The sequence below is a fragment of the Balaenoptera borealis genome (genome assembly GCF_965194805.1).
Source record: "Balaenoptera borealis genome assembly, chromosome: 2".
NCBI classification, from domain to species: Eukaryota; Metazoa; Chordata; class Mammalia; order Artiodactyla; family Balaenopteridae; genus Balaenoptera; species Balaenoptera borealis.
Genome location: NC_138867.1, coordinates 57,432,954 through 57,451,802, shown reverse-complemented (window position 1 = coordinate 57,451,802; position 18,849 = coordinate 57,432,954). Strand labels below are relative to the sequence as shown.

Here is an 18,849-nt window from a genome sequence, read left to right as displayed (position 1 = left end):
CTGGTCGAGTCACTCTAGGAACAGACGAAAAAGTGAAATCAAAGAATTGAGAGGATACGGAGAAGAAACACCAATGCGGCCGACAGGGGTAGGCGGCGCCCGCGGGCGGAGAGCGCGGAGACTCCTCCCCGCCGGCCGGCGGCCCTCGGGCCGCCATGCTCTTCCGCTCCCGGAGGCCGGGCGGCGGAAGTCGTCACTCGCCGAGGAACCTAGCCCACGCTGCGTACCCGGCAGCAGGTTAGCCATGGCGATGGGTGGCGGCGGCGGCGGCAGCAGCAGCGGCGTCCCAGAGCTGGAAGACTCGGTGCTGTTCCGGCGCGGCACAGGCCAGGTGAGGTCGCAGCCGGCACTCTCCCCGACCAGCCCCCCGCGCTCTTTCCCCGGCCAGTCGGCTCACTGCGGGGCGGTGGGTCCGCATGTTTCTACATGTTTGCCCACTTGGGAGCCTCAGCCGCAAGCTCGTTCCTCGCCCAGTTTGAGCTCCCTAATGACTTTGAGCCTAGGCCCTGTTGCTACTAGATTGTGCCTTGGTCTTCCACCTCTCTCTCCGACTGCGAGGAGTGCGGGGGCAGGCCAGGGCGAAGCAGGGAAACCAGTTAGGAGTCTCTTGGAATAATCCCGCTGTTAGCAGTGGACAGCAGGTTACTTGGACAGCAGGTTACTTGGCTTCTGGATATATTTTGAAATCAGAGGCAACAGGTTGTGCACGGGTATACGATAATACAGGCTTGAGAGAGGAAAGTCAGTACTCCAGGATTGCTCTGAACAGCTGAAAAGATGAAGTTGCCTTTTACTGAGATGAGGAAGACTGCAAGTAAGGCAGGTTTATAAGGGGGTAAGATTAGAACTCATTCTTGGCTGAAATGTGATTGGAGCGAGTTCGAGAGTCGGAGAGGAGAAACTCAAGGCAACATATGTGAGCAAATATTTCAAGTTTTATTGTGGGTACTGGAAGATAGAGAAATTGACCAATGGATGGAGAAGTAAGTGAGATAAAGAGGATTCTTAATTGTGTTCTTGTTTTTAAGTTGGGAGAAATGTTTCAGCATGTTTCTGGGCTGATAGGAAAGATCCAGTAAGGACGGTGTAATTGACGTTGCAGGAAGGAAGAGAATTGCACAAGCAACATTCTAGCGTAGTAAGAAGAAATGGATTTAGTCTTTGTTAGAAATATTGACAGTTCATGTGGTGACAGTTATATGGGTACAGATTTGTGTGGATGGGCAGATACAGTGACAGGAGATTATGAAAATTCTGTTTTGATTGTTGCTGTTCTCTCAGTAAAAGAAGCAAGGTCATCAGCCTGCTAGTGAGGAGGGGGTAGGAGGCAGGTGTCGGAGGTTAGAGAAGAGAGAAGGTAGGAAGTAAACCTCTAGGAGAGTGGATGAGTGTTGCGTTAGGGAAATGTAGTGGAAATGTTGCTAGGCAACATTAAAGGCCTACTTCAGATTTGTGGTTATGAGTTTAAAGGAGACTAGATAGGACTTCCCTGGTGGCGCAGTGGTTAAGAATTCGCTGCCAATTCAGGGGACAAGGGTTCGAGCCCTGGTCCGGGAAGATTCCCACACGCCGCGGAGCAACTAAGCCTGTGTGCTCCACAACTGCTGAGCCTGCGCGCCTAGAGCCCGTGCTCCGCAACAAGAGAAGCCACCGCAATGAGAAGCCCTCGCACCACAACGAAGAGTAGCCCCTGCTCGCCACAACTAGAGAAATCCCGTGCACAACAACGAAGACCCAATGCAGACAGAAATAAATAAATAAATTTATTTTTTAAAAAAGAGAGACTAGGCAGCATGATAGTATTTTTCGCTAGCTAAATTCAAATTCAGGTGTGTGAAGGCAGACACAAAGTAAATGAATAGGTGAAATTAATAGGGTTGTAGTTTTACCTGGTATGAAGTGAGAAGGGGGCGGTACAGGGAGTTGTCTTAATGACCGATGGTGGAATTAAAGCTGGCTAAGAAAGGAAGTGAGGACATTACCATGGTGAGAAACAGTTTAAATAGTTGAGGATCACTGTTTTACCAGTCCCAGTGAAGTGGAATGATTGTCATCATCAACCTACTGGAAAGAATAAGTTGCAGAGCCTAGAAGGTGGTAGTTGGAGAGTAGGATTCTTGCAGTTGAGTTTATGGAGAGATTATAATGAATGGTTATAATAAAGACCATAGAAGTGAGTAGCTGAGATTGGGTACTATAAAAGGTCATGGGTAGCGAAGCGTTTAAAGACGTAGTAAGGGTAGGGTATTGGAAGGATCACGTACATGGTTTTTTTTTTTTTTAATTATCTCAATTTATTTGGTTTATTTTTGAGTAATACTTTTTTATCGTTATTTATTTAATTATTTTTTTGCCTGCGTTGGGTCTTTGTTGCTGTGCACGGGCTTTCTCTAGTTGCGACGAGTGGGGGCTACTCTTCGTTGTGGTGCGAGGGCGTCTCATTGTGGTGGCTTCTCTTGTTGCGGAGCACAGGCTGTAGGTGTGCGGGCTTCAGTAGTTGTGGTGCACAGCCTCAGTAGTTGTGGCTCACGGGCTCTAGAACTCAGGCTCAGTTGTTGTGGTGCATGGGCTTAGTTGCTCCACGACATGTAGGATCTTCCCACACCAGGGCTTGAACTCATGTACCCTGCGTTAGCAGGCGGATTCTTAAGCACTGCGCCACCAGGGAAGTCCCTGTACATGGGTTTTTAAATAACCAAAAATTATGACAGGATTAGTGTTGGAGGGAGTACTGTGATATAAACCTCAAGGAATGAGGAAGAGTGACCCAGGAAGATACAGATGATTGCAATGAGGAGGGATAGTGGACAGTGGAGTTTGGTGACAGGATTTTCAAACCTGGGAGTTTTTAGGGAGGAAGAATAATCTGGAAGTGGAAGTGAGGAACAAGGAAGATTCCTTCCCCATCTCTGGTACAGTAATTTGAGGGATATGGAGAAGAAAACATTTCATTTTGAAATGCCTGCAAGGAAGGAGGTGGGCTTCTTTTGGTGTCTGAGAAACAGATATAAAGGCAGTCCTGATGGTCTGTTCTCTTTGCTATTGCTGTGTAACAAATCACCCAAAACTTAGTGGCTTGAAACAGTAATCATTTTTTATTCTCTCTCATAGTTTCTGTGGGTCAGGAATTTGTGAAGGCCTTGGTGGGCAGTTCTCCTTCAGACATTTCGTGTAGTTGCATCCACATAGGAATCGGAGCTACAGTAGCTGGGGACTGAGCTGCTAGGGATTGACAGGTCATCTCTTTTCTTCACGTTGTCTCAGCTTCTCCACGTGGTCCCAGTGTGTGGGATGGTTCAATTTCCTTACACCCCTTTGTAATCCTTCCCTTTCGTCCCTCCTCATCTCCTGTCCCCAGACAACTGCCAATCCACTTTCTGCCACCATTGGTTAGTCTGCATTTTCTAGAATTTTACAAATATGGAATCTTTTTTATCTGGCTTCTTTTACTCAGCATAGTTATTTTGAGTTTCATCCATTTTCTTGTGTATATCAGTCATTCATTTCTTTTCATTGCTGTAGGATTCTGTTGCACGAATATACTACAATTTGTTTATCCATTCACTTGTTCATGAACATTTGGGTTGCTTGCAGTTTGGGGCTGTTACAAATAGAACCACCATGAGTATTAGTGCAGAAGACTTTGTATGGGCATATGCTTTCATTTCTCTTTGGCAAACACCTAGGTCATGGAGTAGATGTATTTTAATTTTTCTTATTTTTCTTTTTTTCCCATGCCTTGTGGGATCTTAGTTCCCTGACCAGAGAGTGAACCCAGGCCCACGGCAGTGAGAGTGCAGAGTCCTAACCACTGGACCACCAGGGAACTCCCTATTTTAATTCTATTGGTTTTTTTTTTTAAGTTGAATTTTATTGTTTTTATTTATTTTTATCTATTTATTTATTTTTGGCTGCGTTGGGTCTCTGTTGCTGTGCACGGGCTTTTTGTAGTTGTGGTGAGCGGGGGCTACTCTTCATTGTGGTGCGCGGGCTTCTCATTGCGGTGGCTTCCTTTGTTGCGGAGCACAGGCTCTAGGTGCGTGGGCTTCAGCAGTTGCAGCATGCAGGCTCAGTAGTTGTGGCACACGGGCCCTAGAGTGTGCGGACTTCAGTAGTTGCGGTGGCATGTGGGCTCAGTAGTTGTGGCTTGTGGGCTCTAGAGGGCAGGCTCAGTAGTTGTGGCGCACGGGCTTAGTTGCTCTGAGGCGTGTGGGATCTTCCTGGACCAGGGATTGAACCCGTGTGCCCTGCATTCACAGGCACATTCTTAACCACTGCGCCACCAGGGAAGTCCACTATTTTGATTCTTTAAGAAGCTGCCAAACTTTTCTTCCAAGTGATTGTACCATTTTACGTTTCAACCAGCAATGTATGAAAAGTTCCATTTGTTCCACATCCTTGCTAACACTTGGTATGGTCAGTCTTGTTAATTTTAGACATTCTAATGTGTAGTGGTGTCTTGTTGTTGTGGTTTTAATTAGCATTTCCCTAATGACTGATGATGTTGATTGTCATTTCATGTGCTTATTTGCCATCCATGTATCTTCTTAGGCAAAGTGTCTGTTCAAATCTTTTGCCCATTTTTAAATTGAATTATTTTATTTTTTGTTGAGATTTGAGAGTTTTTTTGTGTATGCTAGATACAAAACCTTTATCAGATAGGTAATTTGCAAATATTTTCTACCAGTTTGTGAGTTCATTCATTTTTTCATTCTCTTAACAGTATCTTTTTGGGAATTCCCTGGCAGTCCAGTGGGTAGGACTCCACCCTCTCACTGCCAAGGGCCCGGGTTCAATCCCTGGTTGGGCAGCTGAGATCCCACAAGCCGTGCAGTGCAGCCAAAAAAAAAATAAAAACACAACAACTTAGTCTTGAAGGACAGCTAGGGTGTATATAAAGTCCTTGGCTCATACTTTTTTCCCATAAATTTCTATGAGGAAGTCTAATACTAACTAGTTTTCTGTATTTTGTAAATGACTTGATCTTTTTGCTTAGAGGCTCTGAGAATTCTTTTTAGAGACTTTTGTTTATTTATTTGTTTAGCTTTTATTCTTCAGGGACCCCATTTATACATAAGTTAAATATTCTTTGCCAGTCCCCACTTCACTTATTTTCTTTTTCTTTTTTTTTTTTTTTCATGTCTTTTCCTTGGTACCCATTAGATTTTCAATCAAATGTATTCTTCTTTGGGTACCTTGCAGTCAGTATTACTTTTTCTTCCATTTTGTTCTTGATTTTGTTTAACTCCTCATTTGACTGTTTCCCTTTTGCCTTCTTTTCTCATCTGAGTTTTTAGAAATTTTGATTCAAGGTGTTTTCTTTCCATATTGCGAATGCTAGTTTAAGACAATTTAATTTCAGATGGTTATTGTATTTTCTTCTGTTTGTGATTGTCAGTTGAGAAGTTTTATCACCTAAAATGTTTCATCTCATAATAGCTTTGTATGGATGTCTTTGTTTGCTGTTCGTTTTGAAATGTCTTATAACAGTTGTAATGTGATGAGTTTGGGTTCCTATGTATTTGTATCCTACTTTTAAGAGTGCCCACTTCTATTGATACAGTGGAGTACACTTTCCTTTATTAGTAGTACCTTTTCCATTTGCAGAATTGATATATCTTCTGCTTTAAGAAACGTCTCCCATTCCAAGGGGCAGCATAACCTTGAACAAGTCAATTACCTGTTTGTGATTACTTTCCTTATCTGCAAAATGACTTAATGATTTTTAAGTACTTTTTATCATATAGCAAGATTAACAGTTTTATATCAGAACATATTTCTCTATGTATAATGGAGATTAACAAGAAAATGACAAAAATTCACTTTACAACTAAATGAGTTTTATAGCAAACTTCTTCGGAGCTCATTGATTGACTAATATTGTACAAAATCCAACATACTAATTGATGGTGTTTTATAACCTGTCTTCCCATCACCAACATTACGTATCCAAACTTACCTTCAACTACTCTATAGTGTAAGAATGAGTCTGGTTGGACTTGTTGCTTCACTGATCTGTCAAATACAATGTTTTATTTTTATTTTTAATTGTGGTAAAAAAAAAACCCATAAAATTTATCATCTTAACCACTTTTAAGTGTACACTTCAGTAGTGTTAAGTATATTCACACTGTTGTGCAGTAGATCTCCAGAACTTTTTAATCTTGCAAAACTGAAACTCTACCCATTGAACAGTTCCTTATTTCCTGCTCTCCCACAGCCCCTGGTAACTGCCATTCTACTTTGTTTCTGTGAATTTGACTACCTAGGAGCCTCATATGAGTGGAATCATACAGTCAGTGTGTTTATTTTTGCTTACGTGCTCTTTTGGCTCATGGTTGTCCTTGGAGTGCTTTCTATTTTCTTTTCTATCTATCCAGATCCTTTTAGTTTTTATTTCCTAGCCTGATTCCTCCATGATCATCCACCATACATTCCTTTCCCTTTTTTTTTCCTTTTTTTATTGAGGTATAATTGACATATAACAGTATATTAATTTTAGTTGTACGACATAATGATTTGCTATTTATACATATTGCAAAATGATCACAATAAGTCTAGTTAATATCTGCCACCATACATAGTTATAATATTTTTTTCCTTGTGTTGAGAATTTTATGTCTTTGCAACTTTCAAATATGCAATACAGTGTTACTAACTATAGGCACCGTGTTGCACATTACATCCCCGTGACTTATTTACTTGATAACTGGAAGTTGGTACTTTTTGACCCCCTTTGCCTGTTTCAGTCCCCTCCCCCATCCCCTCCACCCCCACCTCTGGAAACCACCAATCTTTTCTTTGTATTTATGAGGTTGGGTTTTTTTTGTTTGTTCTGTTTTTTTGTTTTTAAATTCCACAAATAAGTAAGATCACATGGTATTCGTCTCTCTGTCTTACTTACTTCACTTAGTGTAATGACCTCAAGATCCATTCATGTTGTCTCAAATGACAAGATTTCTTTTTTATGGCTGAATAATATTCTATTGTATATGAACAGTTATCCCCTGCTTTTTAAAAGTTTGCTTTATACCACCTCACTTTTATAAAAGACCTACATTAGTAACTATTTTCACTAACTGAAATCCAAAGAGGATTTTTGCTTTTATGGAAAAAAAAAAAAAAGGTGAAAAGCAAAAATAACATTCAGTGTTTTGTTTTGCAGCAAGCCATTATAGAGGCAGCAGGCAACCCAAGCAGTGAGAGTGGCACCACCAAGCTCCTTCCCCAGGAGCTACACTCAACATCTCAGCATCAAGCCACCATAGCTTTGAACTGTGCCTGTGAGCATCTGTACTTTATCCTGATTTATTTTGTTTATCCATTAGCAAGTTGTGTTCTGACATAATTGATTCTTTGCTTTACTCCATTTCCATTTACAAAAGCTTTCATAGGAACACTACTTTCATATAGTGGGGGATACCTGTGTACATTTTCTTTTTTAAAGATTTATTTATTATTTATTTATTTATTTAATTTATTTTCAGCTGTGTAGGGTCTTAGTTGTGGCACGCAGGATCTTCGTTGAGGCATGCAGCATCTTTCGTTGCAGCACACAGGCTTCTCTCTAGTTGTGGCATGCGGGTTTCTCTTCTCTAGTTGTGGCGCATGGGCTTAGTTGCCCCGGCATGTGGGATCTTAGTTCCCTGACCAGGGATTGAACGCACGTCCCCTGCATTGTAAGGCAGATTCTTTACCACTGGACGACCAGGGAAGTCCCTGTATACATTTTCTTTATCCATTCACCCATTGTTGGACACTTAGGTTGTTTCCATATCTTGTCTGTTGTAAAATTTTTAATTTTGGGGGGAACGTTCATACTATTTTCCATAGTGGCTGCACCAGTTTACATTCCTACCAACAGTGTACTAGTGTCCCTTTTCTCTACATCCTCATCAATACTTGTTATTGTCTTTTTTTCTTCTTTTTTTTTTAGTAAATTTATTTATTTATTTTTGGCTGCGTTGGATCTTCGTTGCTGTGCAAGAGTTTTCTCCAGTTGCGGCAAGCAGGGGCTACTGTTTCGTTGTGGTGTGCAGGCTTCTCATTGTGGTGGCCTCTCTTGTTGTGGAGCTCAGGCTCTAGGCGCGCGGGCTTCAGTAGTTGTGGCACACAGGCTCAGTAGCTGTGGCTCGTGGGCTCTAGAGCGCAGGCTCAGTAGTTGTGGCACATGGGCTTAGCTGCTCCGCGGCATGTGGGATCTTCCCAGACCAGGGCTCAAACCCGTGTCCCCTGCATTGGCAGGCGGATTCTTAACCACTGCGCCACCAGGGAAGCCCAGTTATTGTCTTTTTGATAATAGCCATTCTAACAGGTGTGAGGTGATATATCACTGTGGTTTTAATTTGCATTTCCCTAATGATTGGTGATGTTGAGCATCTTTTCACTTACCTGTTAGCCGTCTGTATGTCTTCTTTGGAAAAATGTCTATTCAGATCTTCTGCCCTTTTTTTTTTAATAAATCTATTTTATTTTGTTTATTTTTGGCTGCGTGGGGTCTTCTTTGCTGCACGTGGGCTTTCTCTAGTTGTGGCGAGCGGGGGCTACTGTTCGTTGTGGTGCACGTGCTTCTCATTCTGGTGGTTTCTCTTGTTGCGGAGCACGGGCTCTAGGTTCACTGTCTTCAGTATTTGTGGCACGTGGGCTTCAGTAGTTATGGTGCATGGGCTCAGTAGTTGTGGTGCACAGGCTTAGTTGCTCCACAGCATGTGGAATCTTCTGGACCAGGGATTGAACCGTGTCCCTAGCATCGGCAGGCAGATTCTTAACCACTGTGTCACCAGGGAAGTCCCTTTTGCCTATTTTTAGTTGAATTGTTTGGGGTTTTGCTCTTGAGTTGCATGAGTTCTTTACATATCTTGGATATTAACCCCTTATCAGATAAGTGATTTGCAAATATTTTCTCCCATTGAGTTGGTTGCCTTTTCATTTTGTTGATTTTTTTTTTTTTTTTTTTTTTTTTTTTTTTGCTATGCAGAAGCTTTTAAGTTTGGTGTATTCCCACTTGTTAGTTTTTGCTTCTGTTGCTTTTGCTTTGATGTCAAATCCAAAAACATCATTGCCAAGACTGATATCGAGGAGCTTACTGCCTATGTTTTCTTCTAGGAGTTTTATGATTTTAGGCCTTACATTTAAGTTTTTAATCCATTTTTAGTTAATTCTTTTCTTAAAAATTTATTTTATTGAAATATAATTGGTTTACAATGTTGTTAATTTATACTGTACAACAAAGTGATTCAGTTATACATATATATATACATTCTTTTTCATATTCTTTTCCATTATGTTTTATCACAGGATATTGAATAGTTTCCTGTCCTTTACAGTAGCATTTTGAGTTAATTCTTATATGTGGTATATGACAATGGTCCAGTTTCATTCTTTTGCATGTGGCTCTCCAGGGTTTTTTTTGCATCATTTATTGAAGAGACTGTCTTTTCCCCATTATATATTCTTGGCTCTTTTGTCATATATTAATTGACCATATATGTGTGGCTTTATTTCTGGGCACTCTATTCTGTACGACTGATTTGTCTGTCTTTATACCAGTACCATACTGTTTTGATTACTGTGGCTTTGTAATATAGTTTGAAATCAGGGAGCATGGTGCCTCCAGCTTTGTTGTTCTTTCTCAAGATTGCTTTGGCTATTTGGGGTCTTTTGTGGTTCCATACAAATTTTGGGATTTTGCTAGGGGTTGCATTGAATCTGTAGGTTGCTTTAGGTAGTATGGACATTTTAACAATGTTAATATTTCCAATCCATGAGTACAGAACATCCTTCCATTTATTTCTATTTTCTTCAGTTACTTTAATAATATCTTATAGTTATCAGTGTACAAGTCTTTCTTTTCCTTTGTTAGGTTTATTCCTAGGCATTTTATTCTTTTTGATGCAGTTGTAAATGGGATTGTATTAATTTCTCTTTCTGATACTTTGTTTTCATGGTATAGAAATTCAACACGTTTCTATGTATTGATTTTGTGTCCTGCAACTTTACAAATTTGTTTATTCTAACAGTGTTTTGGTGGGGTCTTTAAGGCTTTCTATGTATAATATCACGTTATCTGCAAATAGTGACATTTTTATTTCTTCCTTTACAAATTGGATGCCTTTTATTTATTTCTCTTGCCTAATTGCTCTGGCTAGGATTTCTAATGCTTTGTTGAATAAAAGTGGTAAGAGTGGACATCCTTGTCTTGTGCCTGATGTTAGAGGAAAAGCTTTCAGCTTTTCATCATTTAGGATGATGTTAGCTGTGAGTTTGTCATGTATATAGCCTTTATGATGTTGAGGTATGTTCCCTCTATACCCACTTTGTTGAGAGTTTTTATCATAAATGGATGTTGAATTTTGTCAAATGCTTTTTCTGCATCTATTGAGATGATCATATGATTTTCATCCTTCTTTTTGTTAATGTGATGTATCACATAGATTAATTTGTGAATGTTGAACCGTCCTTGCATCCCTGTGATAAATCCCACTTGATCATGGTATAAGATTCTTTTAAATGTGTTGTTGAATTCGGATTGCTAATATTTTGTTGAGGATTTTTACATCTGTGTTAATCAGGGATGTTGGCCTGTGGTTTTCTTTTTTTGTGGTGTCCTTGTTTGGTTTTGATATTAGGGTAATGTTGGCCTCATGAAATGAGTTTGGAAGTGTTCCTTCCTCTTCTATTTTTTTTGGAAAGGTTTGAGAAGGATTAGTATTAATTCTTATTTGAATGTTTGAAAGAATTGACCTGTGAAGCTATCTGGTCTTGAACTTTTGTTTCAATTAATAATCAAAAGCCTCTAACAATCTTCTTACTAGTAATTGGTCTATTGAGATTTTCTGTTTCTTCGTGATTCACTCTTGGTAGGGTGTATGTTTCTTTGAATTTTGTCCATTTCTTCTAGGTTGTCAGATTTGTTGGCATATAATTGTTCATAGTACAGTCAGCCTTTCACATCCTAAGGTTACACATTTGAACATTCAGCCGACTTCAGATCAATCATATTTGGGTAAAAAAAATTTCCAGAAAGTTCCAAAAAACAAAACTTGAATTTGCTGTATGCCAGCAACTATTTACATAACATTTATGTTATATTAGGTATTACTAACAATAAAGTATGCAGGATTGTACGCAAATACTATGCCATTTTATATAAAGGACTTGAGCAAGCATCAATTTTGGTATCCATGGTGGGTCCTGGAACCAGTTCCCTGCGGATATTGAGGGATGACTGTAGTTACTTAAGATCCTTTGTATTTCTGTGGTATCAGTTGTAATGTCTCCACTTCCATTTCCGATTATATTTATTTGAGTCCTATGTTTTTTTCTTTGTGAGTCCATCTAGAGGTTTGTCAATTTTATCTTTTTAAAGAACCTACTGTTAGCTTCATTGATCTTTTCTGTTGTCTTTTAGTTTCTGTTTCGTTTATTTTCACTCTGATCTTTGTTAATTCCTTCCTTTTACCAACTTTGAGTTTCATTGGGTTCCTCTTTTTCTAATACTTAGGTGAAACTTAGGTTGTTTGAGACTTTTTCTTCTTTCTTTCTTTCTTTCTTTTTGGCTGCGTTGGGTCTTCGTAGCTGCACGCAGACTTTCTCTAGCTGCGACGAGCGGGGGCTACTCTTCGTTGTGCGCGGGCTTCTCATTGCAGTGGCTTCTCGTTTTGTGAAGCACGGGCTCTAGGCTCACGGGCTTCAGTAGTTGTGGCACGTGGGCTCAGTATTTGGTGGCTCGAGGGCTCCAGAGCACAGGCTCAGTAGTTGTGGCACACGGGCTTAGTTGCTCCGCGGCATGTGGGATCTTCCCGGACCAGGGCTCGAACCCGTTGGAAGGCGGATTCTTAACCACTGTGCCTCCAGGGAAGTCCTCTTGTTTCTTGATATTGGCATTTATTACTATGAACTTGCTGCTTAGAACTACTTTTGCTAAGTTTGGTACGTTATGTTTCTATTTTCATTTGTATCAAGGTATTTTTTGATTTCTCTTTTGATTCCTTCTTTAACCTATTGGTTGTTCAGTAGCATGTTGTTTAATCTCCACGTATTTGTGAATTTTCCAGTTTTTTTCTTATAATTGGTTTCTGCTTTCATACACTGTGGTCAGACAAATGCTTGATATGATTTCCATTTTCTTAAATTTATTAAGACTTGTGTCCTGACATATGATCTATCCTGGAGAATATTCTTTCGCACTTGAGAAGAATGTGTATTTCTGTTGCTCTGTATATATCCATTAAGTTAATCTGATTGACATATCTTTCAAGGCAGATGGTTCCTTATTGATTTTTTATCTGAATGATATGTCCGTTGCTGGGGTGTTAAAGTTCCCTACCATTATTGTATTGTCTGTCTCTCCCTTTAGGTCTGTTAATATTTGCTTTATATATTTAGGGGCACCTGTGTTGGGTGCATAAATATTGCCGAATGTTGTATCCTTTTCATGGATTGACACCTTTATTATTATGTAGTGCTCTTCTTTATCTTTTATTTCAGTCTTTGTTTTAAAGTCTACTTGTCTTACGAGTATTGCTACCCCAGCCTTCTTTTCATTTCCATTTGCATGGAACATCTTTTTCCATCTCTTCACTTTGAGTCTGTGTGTGTTCTTACATCTGAAGTGAGTCTCCTGTAGGCAGCATATAGGTGAGTTTTGTTTTTTTATCCATTCAACCAGTCTGTGTCTTTTGATTGGAGAATTTAAATTTAGTCCATTTACATTTTAAGTAATTATTGATAGGTGTGTGCTTATTGCCATTTTGTTAAATTTCTTCTGGAGGTTTTGTAGTTCTTCTGTTTCCTTCTTTCCTCTCTCTTCATTTGTGGTTTGATCATTTTCTCTAATGGTATGCTTAGATATTTTTCTCTTTATCTTTTGTGTATTTCCTATAGATTTTTGCCTTGTGGTTACCATGAGTCTTACATATAAAAACTTATATTTATTACCATCTATTTTAAGTTGATAATAAGTTAAATTTGAACTCATTCTAAAGCTCTACATTTTTACTCCCCTTCACATTTTGTCTTTGATGTCACATTTTACATTAAGCTCCTTTCTGGGAGATGCAGTGAGCTTGAGCCAGGCAGAGAGAGAGTGCAGATGTTGCATACAGGAGCCTCTGAGCATCTCTGTAGATCCCTAGCTATGCACCAAACTAGAAGCCTCCTCCTCAAGACTAATTTCCTTTACAAGCAAATAGGCCTTTTTCACAGAAAGAATGGGGTGTGTTTCAGTCTGCTGTCTGTGCAGTTTCCTGGGGGTGGTAGCCCGCCAAGGACTGTCTCTTTGATTGTTACAGCCCCATGGGACCCAAGAACACAGTAAGCCCCACCCTGGGCTGCAGCTGTAAAAACCAGGACACCAGACATAAAAACTGGGACTCTCTTTGATTGTTAACAGTCCCACGGGACCCAAGAACACAGTAAGCCCCACCCTGGGCTGCAGCTGTAAAAACCAGGACACCAGACATAAAAACTGGGACATCAGATGTGCATAAAAGCTCCCCTCTAGGAGTTACTGCTGCTGTGGAGAGCAGCAGAGGGCAAAGATGGCCCTTGCTGGCTGGAGTGAGGCAGATAGCATAAAGATGGTGCTGCTAGCCTCTGTCCTTAGTGTCCCAGCAGGTCCCTAGATGTATGTTAAATTAAATGCCTACTCTGCAGGTCAGCACTTTAAGATAAGCAAATGAGCCTCTGACAGAAAGTCTGGGCGCCTCTCAATCAGCTGCTTCTGCGCTGGGTCGTTGGAGGGGAGGGGTGATTCCAAGCATGGGAACCCTTTCAGTCACTGTTCCCTTGTGGGTTTCGCGGATGTGAATCCCCTTGGTTTTTAAAGTTAGATGTTTTGGGAACTCATCTCTCAGGTGCTGATCTTAAAACCTAGGGTGCCCAATTTGGAGTTCAGACCCGTTGCTCCTCAGGGAAAAGCTCCAGGTTGTGAGTTCACTCCTGACTGTGGGTCTCCACACCGGGAGAGGGGTTTATGGCAAGAGTGTTTCTCAGCCTCTCCTTCCCACTTTTGAATTAAAACATTTGTTTGTACTTCATGTTTTAATATTTTATCATATTTATTTTATATTATTCTTTTGTGTGACAGTATGTCTTAAATCCCTGGTGGCCGGTTGTTTTCCCGTTCTGCCAAACTAAACCCTTTATCTGCTCTTAGAAAAGACTGAAACGTGGATTACCCTTGAGCAGATCCACTTATGGTTGGTGGATAGGAATTAAATTGTGGAGTGTTTACTTCATGGCACTCTTAGAACATTTACGTATGTCTAGCTTTGGGGGTAATGTCCCATAATCTCTAAGCAGGTAGGCTTCTTGTGGTTTATTTAGGATTTAAAATACCCATTTTTAATGTAATTTCATTATGTCTGAATTAAGATAGCTCTTATTACTTGTTACTAACACACATTTTTGATGAAATCCAACCAAACATGAATTGTTTTTATTCTTTACCCTTCCCAGAGTGATGATTCTGACATTTGGGATGATACAGCATTGATAAAAGCTTATGATAAAGCTGTAGCTTCATTTAAGGTATGAAATGCTTATTTATTCTTTTCCTTATTTCCTCATGTGTACTCATTCGGGGAAAAAAATGATAGCATACTTACAGTAAAATGTTAAAGTACATATTAGTCTAATTTTGAAGATTAAAAGATAACAGGTTAGATAAATTAGTTATCTTCCTTTAGAAGTTGGTAGCCAGTCTATATGTCATCCCTTTAACAGAGGCAATTTAAGCAGAGTTTTAAACGTTTATAATTTTTAATGTGTTTAGACTGTATCAAACTATCATGGTCTTCTAATTCAGATTAGTGGAAGGACAATCTGAATGATACTTTTGAAACATTTAACAAGCCTTTATTGAAATAATATTGAGGATAAATAGCCTCGTGCAGTAATGAATACTTGCAGAGTGTTTACAGTGTTCTAGGCACTGTTCCACGTGCTTTACATACATTAAATTAATGTAATCCTCCCCAGATCCTATGAGGTGTCAAGTCAGGTGTTCCTGATGGTGATGAATGTCAAGGAATATACATTTCTTTTGCAGGGCGAAGTCTATTTTTTTGTGGCTCAAACAAGACATTTACACAGTTGTCCAATATCATCATTTTCCCCACTAAGGTGCTTAGTCTTATTGATCATCATACATGGGCCGTCAGTAGTCCAGGCACAGAGCATACGCTCATACAGAGCACCAAGCATGGAGTCCACTTCCACCCCTAGTCACTCCTGTAGCATGAGGTAGAGGTCAGATCTGTATGTCATCCTTGAAGCTGAACTCTAGATTTGTCAATAACATGCTTTCCAACATACATTTAGACTAGAAGTAACACTAATGCAGAGTTACCAAGAGAGTTCTATAAAACGCAGATTAAAATGGGGCTCGATGTGGGACGGGGTTGGTGATATTGCATGGGGAAGTAGACTGAGCAGAGAAAAAGAACTGATTTGGGCAAGAGAGAGTTTACTTTTAATTGTGTTGCATTTGAGGTAAATGTGAAGATATGAAATTGGTAATTGGAAATGTTGAACTAAGGAGAAAAGTCAGAGCTGGATAATAGCTTTGGAAGTTTGTTTGCATAGAAAGTATAATTGAAGTAATAGGAATAGATGATCATAAGCTGGTAAAGAAGGATGGCCAGTTCTTGTTGGGAGTGCCCAAGTTTTAGACTTGATCAGAGAAGTAATAAAAGCATTAGGGCCCAACATTGCTATGTCATCAAAAATGTTGTGACTATCAAAAAGAAAAATGATTGACAGAGTCTAATGTTATGGAAAGGTTGAGAGTGAGGAGACTTGCTTAAAAGGGTCCTTAGAGCTGATTATCAGATATATGGTACCTTCAAGAGCAGTTTCTGTAGCATGTGGGATAGTGAAAAGAGGAAATAGAAGCTATCTGAGACGGTGGGGCCTGGAGACCAGTTTATAGTGACTGAGTTACATTGTGACTTTTTCAGTATATCACCCTGTAACATGTACGTTTCTATTCATGTTTTCATAGCACGCTCTAAAGAACGGTGACATTTCCGAAGTTTCAGAAAAACCAAAAGGCACACCTAAAAGAAAACCTGCTAAGAAGAATAAAAGCCAAAGAAAGAATACCACAACTCCCTTGAAGCAGGTTATTTTAAAACCTTGAGATTTAACTTCAAAGAATTTCTTGTTACTGTCCTTATTAAATAGTATAAAATACCTTTAAATTATTAGGACAGTGTTTTCTATTGACATATAATCATAAAATTTCTAAAGCACTTATTAAACTTTCTATTGTTTAGGAACATGCATGTTAATATAAAGAATTAGGAGGAAATGATAAATACTAAATTCAGGATAGTGTTTATGTTGGGGGTAGAGGGGAAGAAGGCAGTGCAACTTGGAAGAAGTACCTGAAGGCTTAAACTGAATTGGCAGTGTTTGACTTTTCTAAAACTGAGAGAGGTATCCTTTTTTTTCCTTCAAAAATCCTAAAACTGTTAATACCTGGGGACCAGATATTCTGCGTAGAGTCATTTCTGCTATTTAAAACAGTCCACATAGAGGCTAATTATTTTGGTGTCTCATTAATTAGTTGCTTTAGTTTCATCATTACCAAGGGGGAAGAGAGCTGATGTTTGATAAGCACGTGCTATGTGCTGGGCTAGCGTACTGGACACTTTACATGTTTCCCCTCCTTTCTGTTCTTCACAACAAATATGTGAGGCAGATTATACTACACCCGCTTAACAGATGAGGAAGATAAGACTCAAGGAGATTAAGAAACTGGTCCATGATTATATAAACGGCAGGACTATGTCATGTTATATTTATATTAGAATTCAGATTTCTGTGGTTTTGGCCCGAAGTTTTTTCACTATAACGTTCTGCATCCCAGAACAGTTAACTGGAGACTATCCCCTCCACCCCCAACCCTACCCCACCCAAACAAGATTATAGTTTACCCTCTTTTAAAGAAATGTGCGTGTGTGTGTGTGTGTGTGTGTGTCTATCTTTGGTTTCTTTTATAGTGGAAAGTTGGTGACAAATGTGCTGCCATTTGGTCAGAAGATGGCTGTGTTTACCCAGCTACCATTGCCTCGATTGACTTTAAGAGAGAAACCTGTGTTGTCATTTACACTGGATATGGAAATAGAGAGGAGCAAAATCTGTCTGATCTACTTTCCACAACCTCTGAAGTAGCTAATAATATAGAACAGAATGCTCGGGAGGTAAGGATAAAAAAATGGAATTCTTGGAAGCAGAAACTAGATGAGAAATTAAGCAGTAAAACTGGTTGTCAGTTTGGTCCACTGAAGCATTATATTTTTCTTAATGATGCCTTTATAACAAAAATACATGTATTTCTTTCTCTTAAAAGAATGAAAATGAAAGTCAAATTTCAACAGATGAAAGCGAGAACTCCTCCAGGTCTCCTGTAAATAAACCAAATAGCATCAAGTCAAAAGCTGCTCCATGGAACTCTTTTCTCCCTCCACCACCCCATATGCCAGGATCAGGTCTGGGACCAGGAAAGGTAAACTTCTACCCAGAAAAGGTTTTCCAGGAAATAGTTAATATAGTATTGGAACATTCAGCCCCTCCATTAAGTGAATTGTAGCTTTTCTCACGAAACTTTTTTTTCTGGCTGCGCCCTGCAGCTTGCAGGATTTTAGTTCCCGGACCAGGGATTGAACCCGGGCCACCTGGACCGCTAGGGATTTCCCTCATGAAGCTTTCGTAGCTTTCCATAGATGTTGTAAATACATACCTGAGAATTCTTTGAAAAGGAAATAAGATAGTAATGCAGCATAGTTTATAATGAAAGCCTTTCCTAACAATTTTTATAGAGTATTAGGTATATTAGAGTAATAACTTAACCAACTTTTGGAGATTGACATATATACTGTACTATGTGTAAAACAGAGAACTAATAAGAACCTACTGTATAGCACAGGGAACTCTACTCAATGCTCTGTGGTGACCTAAATGGGAAGGAAATTGAAAAAAGAGGGGATATATGTACATGTATAACTGATTCACTTTGCTGTACAGCAGAAACTAACATAACATTGTAAAGCAACTATACTCCAATAAAAATTAATTTTAAAAAAATAGATTAGCAAACTTAAGTTTGAAAGTATAATATTTTATCATCAGCTGGATGTTGTGCTGTAGTTCCCTGTGTCACTTGTATAAGGTATATAAAAATTGGAAGAGAACACAATATTTACATCTGATACAGGTGAAATCCAAAGAAGCTCCCAGACTGTTTTGTAGAGCAAAATGTAAATACTGTTTTTATTCATGGTTCTTTTGGTTATCAGTAGCAAATCAACTTAAACAAAAAGGATTTTTAGTTTAGGTTATATCATGGAATCCAAGTCCCTGTCCAGTAGTTTTGTATAAAGCATTGATTTCTTCAGGCAGTGATAATAATAAAGATTTTTAAAATCAAGCGTGACATTAAAACTTTCCCTTAGAATTCCCTGTTGAGAGCTTCCTTGTTGAGGTTTATATTCTATTACATTTTTCAGAATGGTCAGACCTCTTAATTTATATACATAACGAACATGCTTCATTGGTCTCAGGGGGCTGATTTTTCTTGTTAAGTGAGAGACACTAATTTTTATAATATATGCGCTAAATTAGCATATGTACGTGAAAGGACGTCCAATAGATTATGCAATTTAGTTAATGAAATTGCGGGAGATACAGTCTTTTATGATGGAAATGTCTTGCTGAGTGTACGGTCTCTGATTTATTAGGTAATTTTAAATTTTTCTTACTTTGGCTTTACTGTCTGAATGTCTACATAGAAAGGAAACGAGAAAAATCTAAATTTATGAGTCTATATGACTTCAGCATTTG

The 18,849-nt window shown here is 39.3% G+C and overlaps 1 protein-coding gene across 8 annotated transcripts in view; it reads left to right on the top strand.

Moving 5' to 3' along the window:
• Positions 1 to 172: 172 nt before the first annotated feature.
• LOC309619161 (survival motor neuron protein) overlaps positions 173 to 18,849 on the top strand; it is a 261,837-nt gene continuing 243,160 nt past the window's right edge. For 7 of the 8 annotated variants that reach the window (XM_082374101.1, XM_082374102.1, XM_082374103.1 and 4 more), the window contains exons 1-5: positions 173 to 331; positions 14,461 to 14,532; positions 16,007 to 16,126; positions 17,010 to 17,210; positions 17,360 to 17,515. In XM_082374101.1, coding sequence (XP_082230227.1) covers positions 245 to 331; positions 14,461 to 14,532; positions 16,007 to 16,126; positions 17,010 to 17,210; positions 17,360 to 17,515 — 636 coding nt within the window. In that variant the 5' untranslated portion in view covers positions 173 to 244. The remainder of the gene's footprint in view (positions 332 to 14,460; positions 14,533 to 16,006; positions 16,127 to 17,009; positions 17,211 to 17,359; positions 17,516 to 18,849) is intronic. The other variant, XM_082374106.1, reaches the window with a different exon arrangement.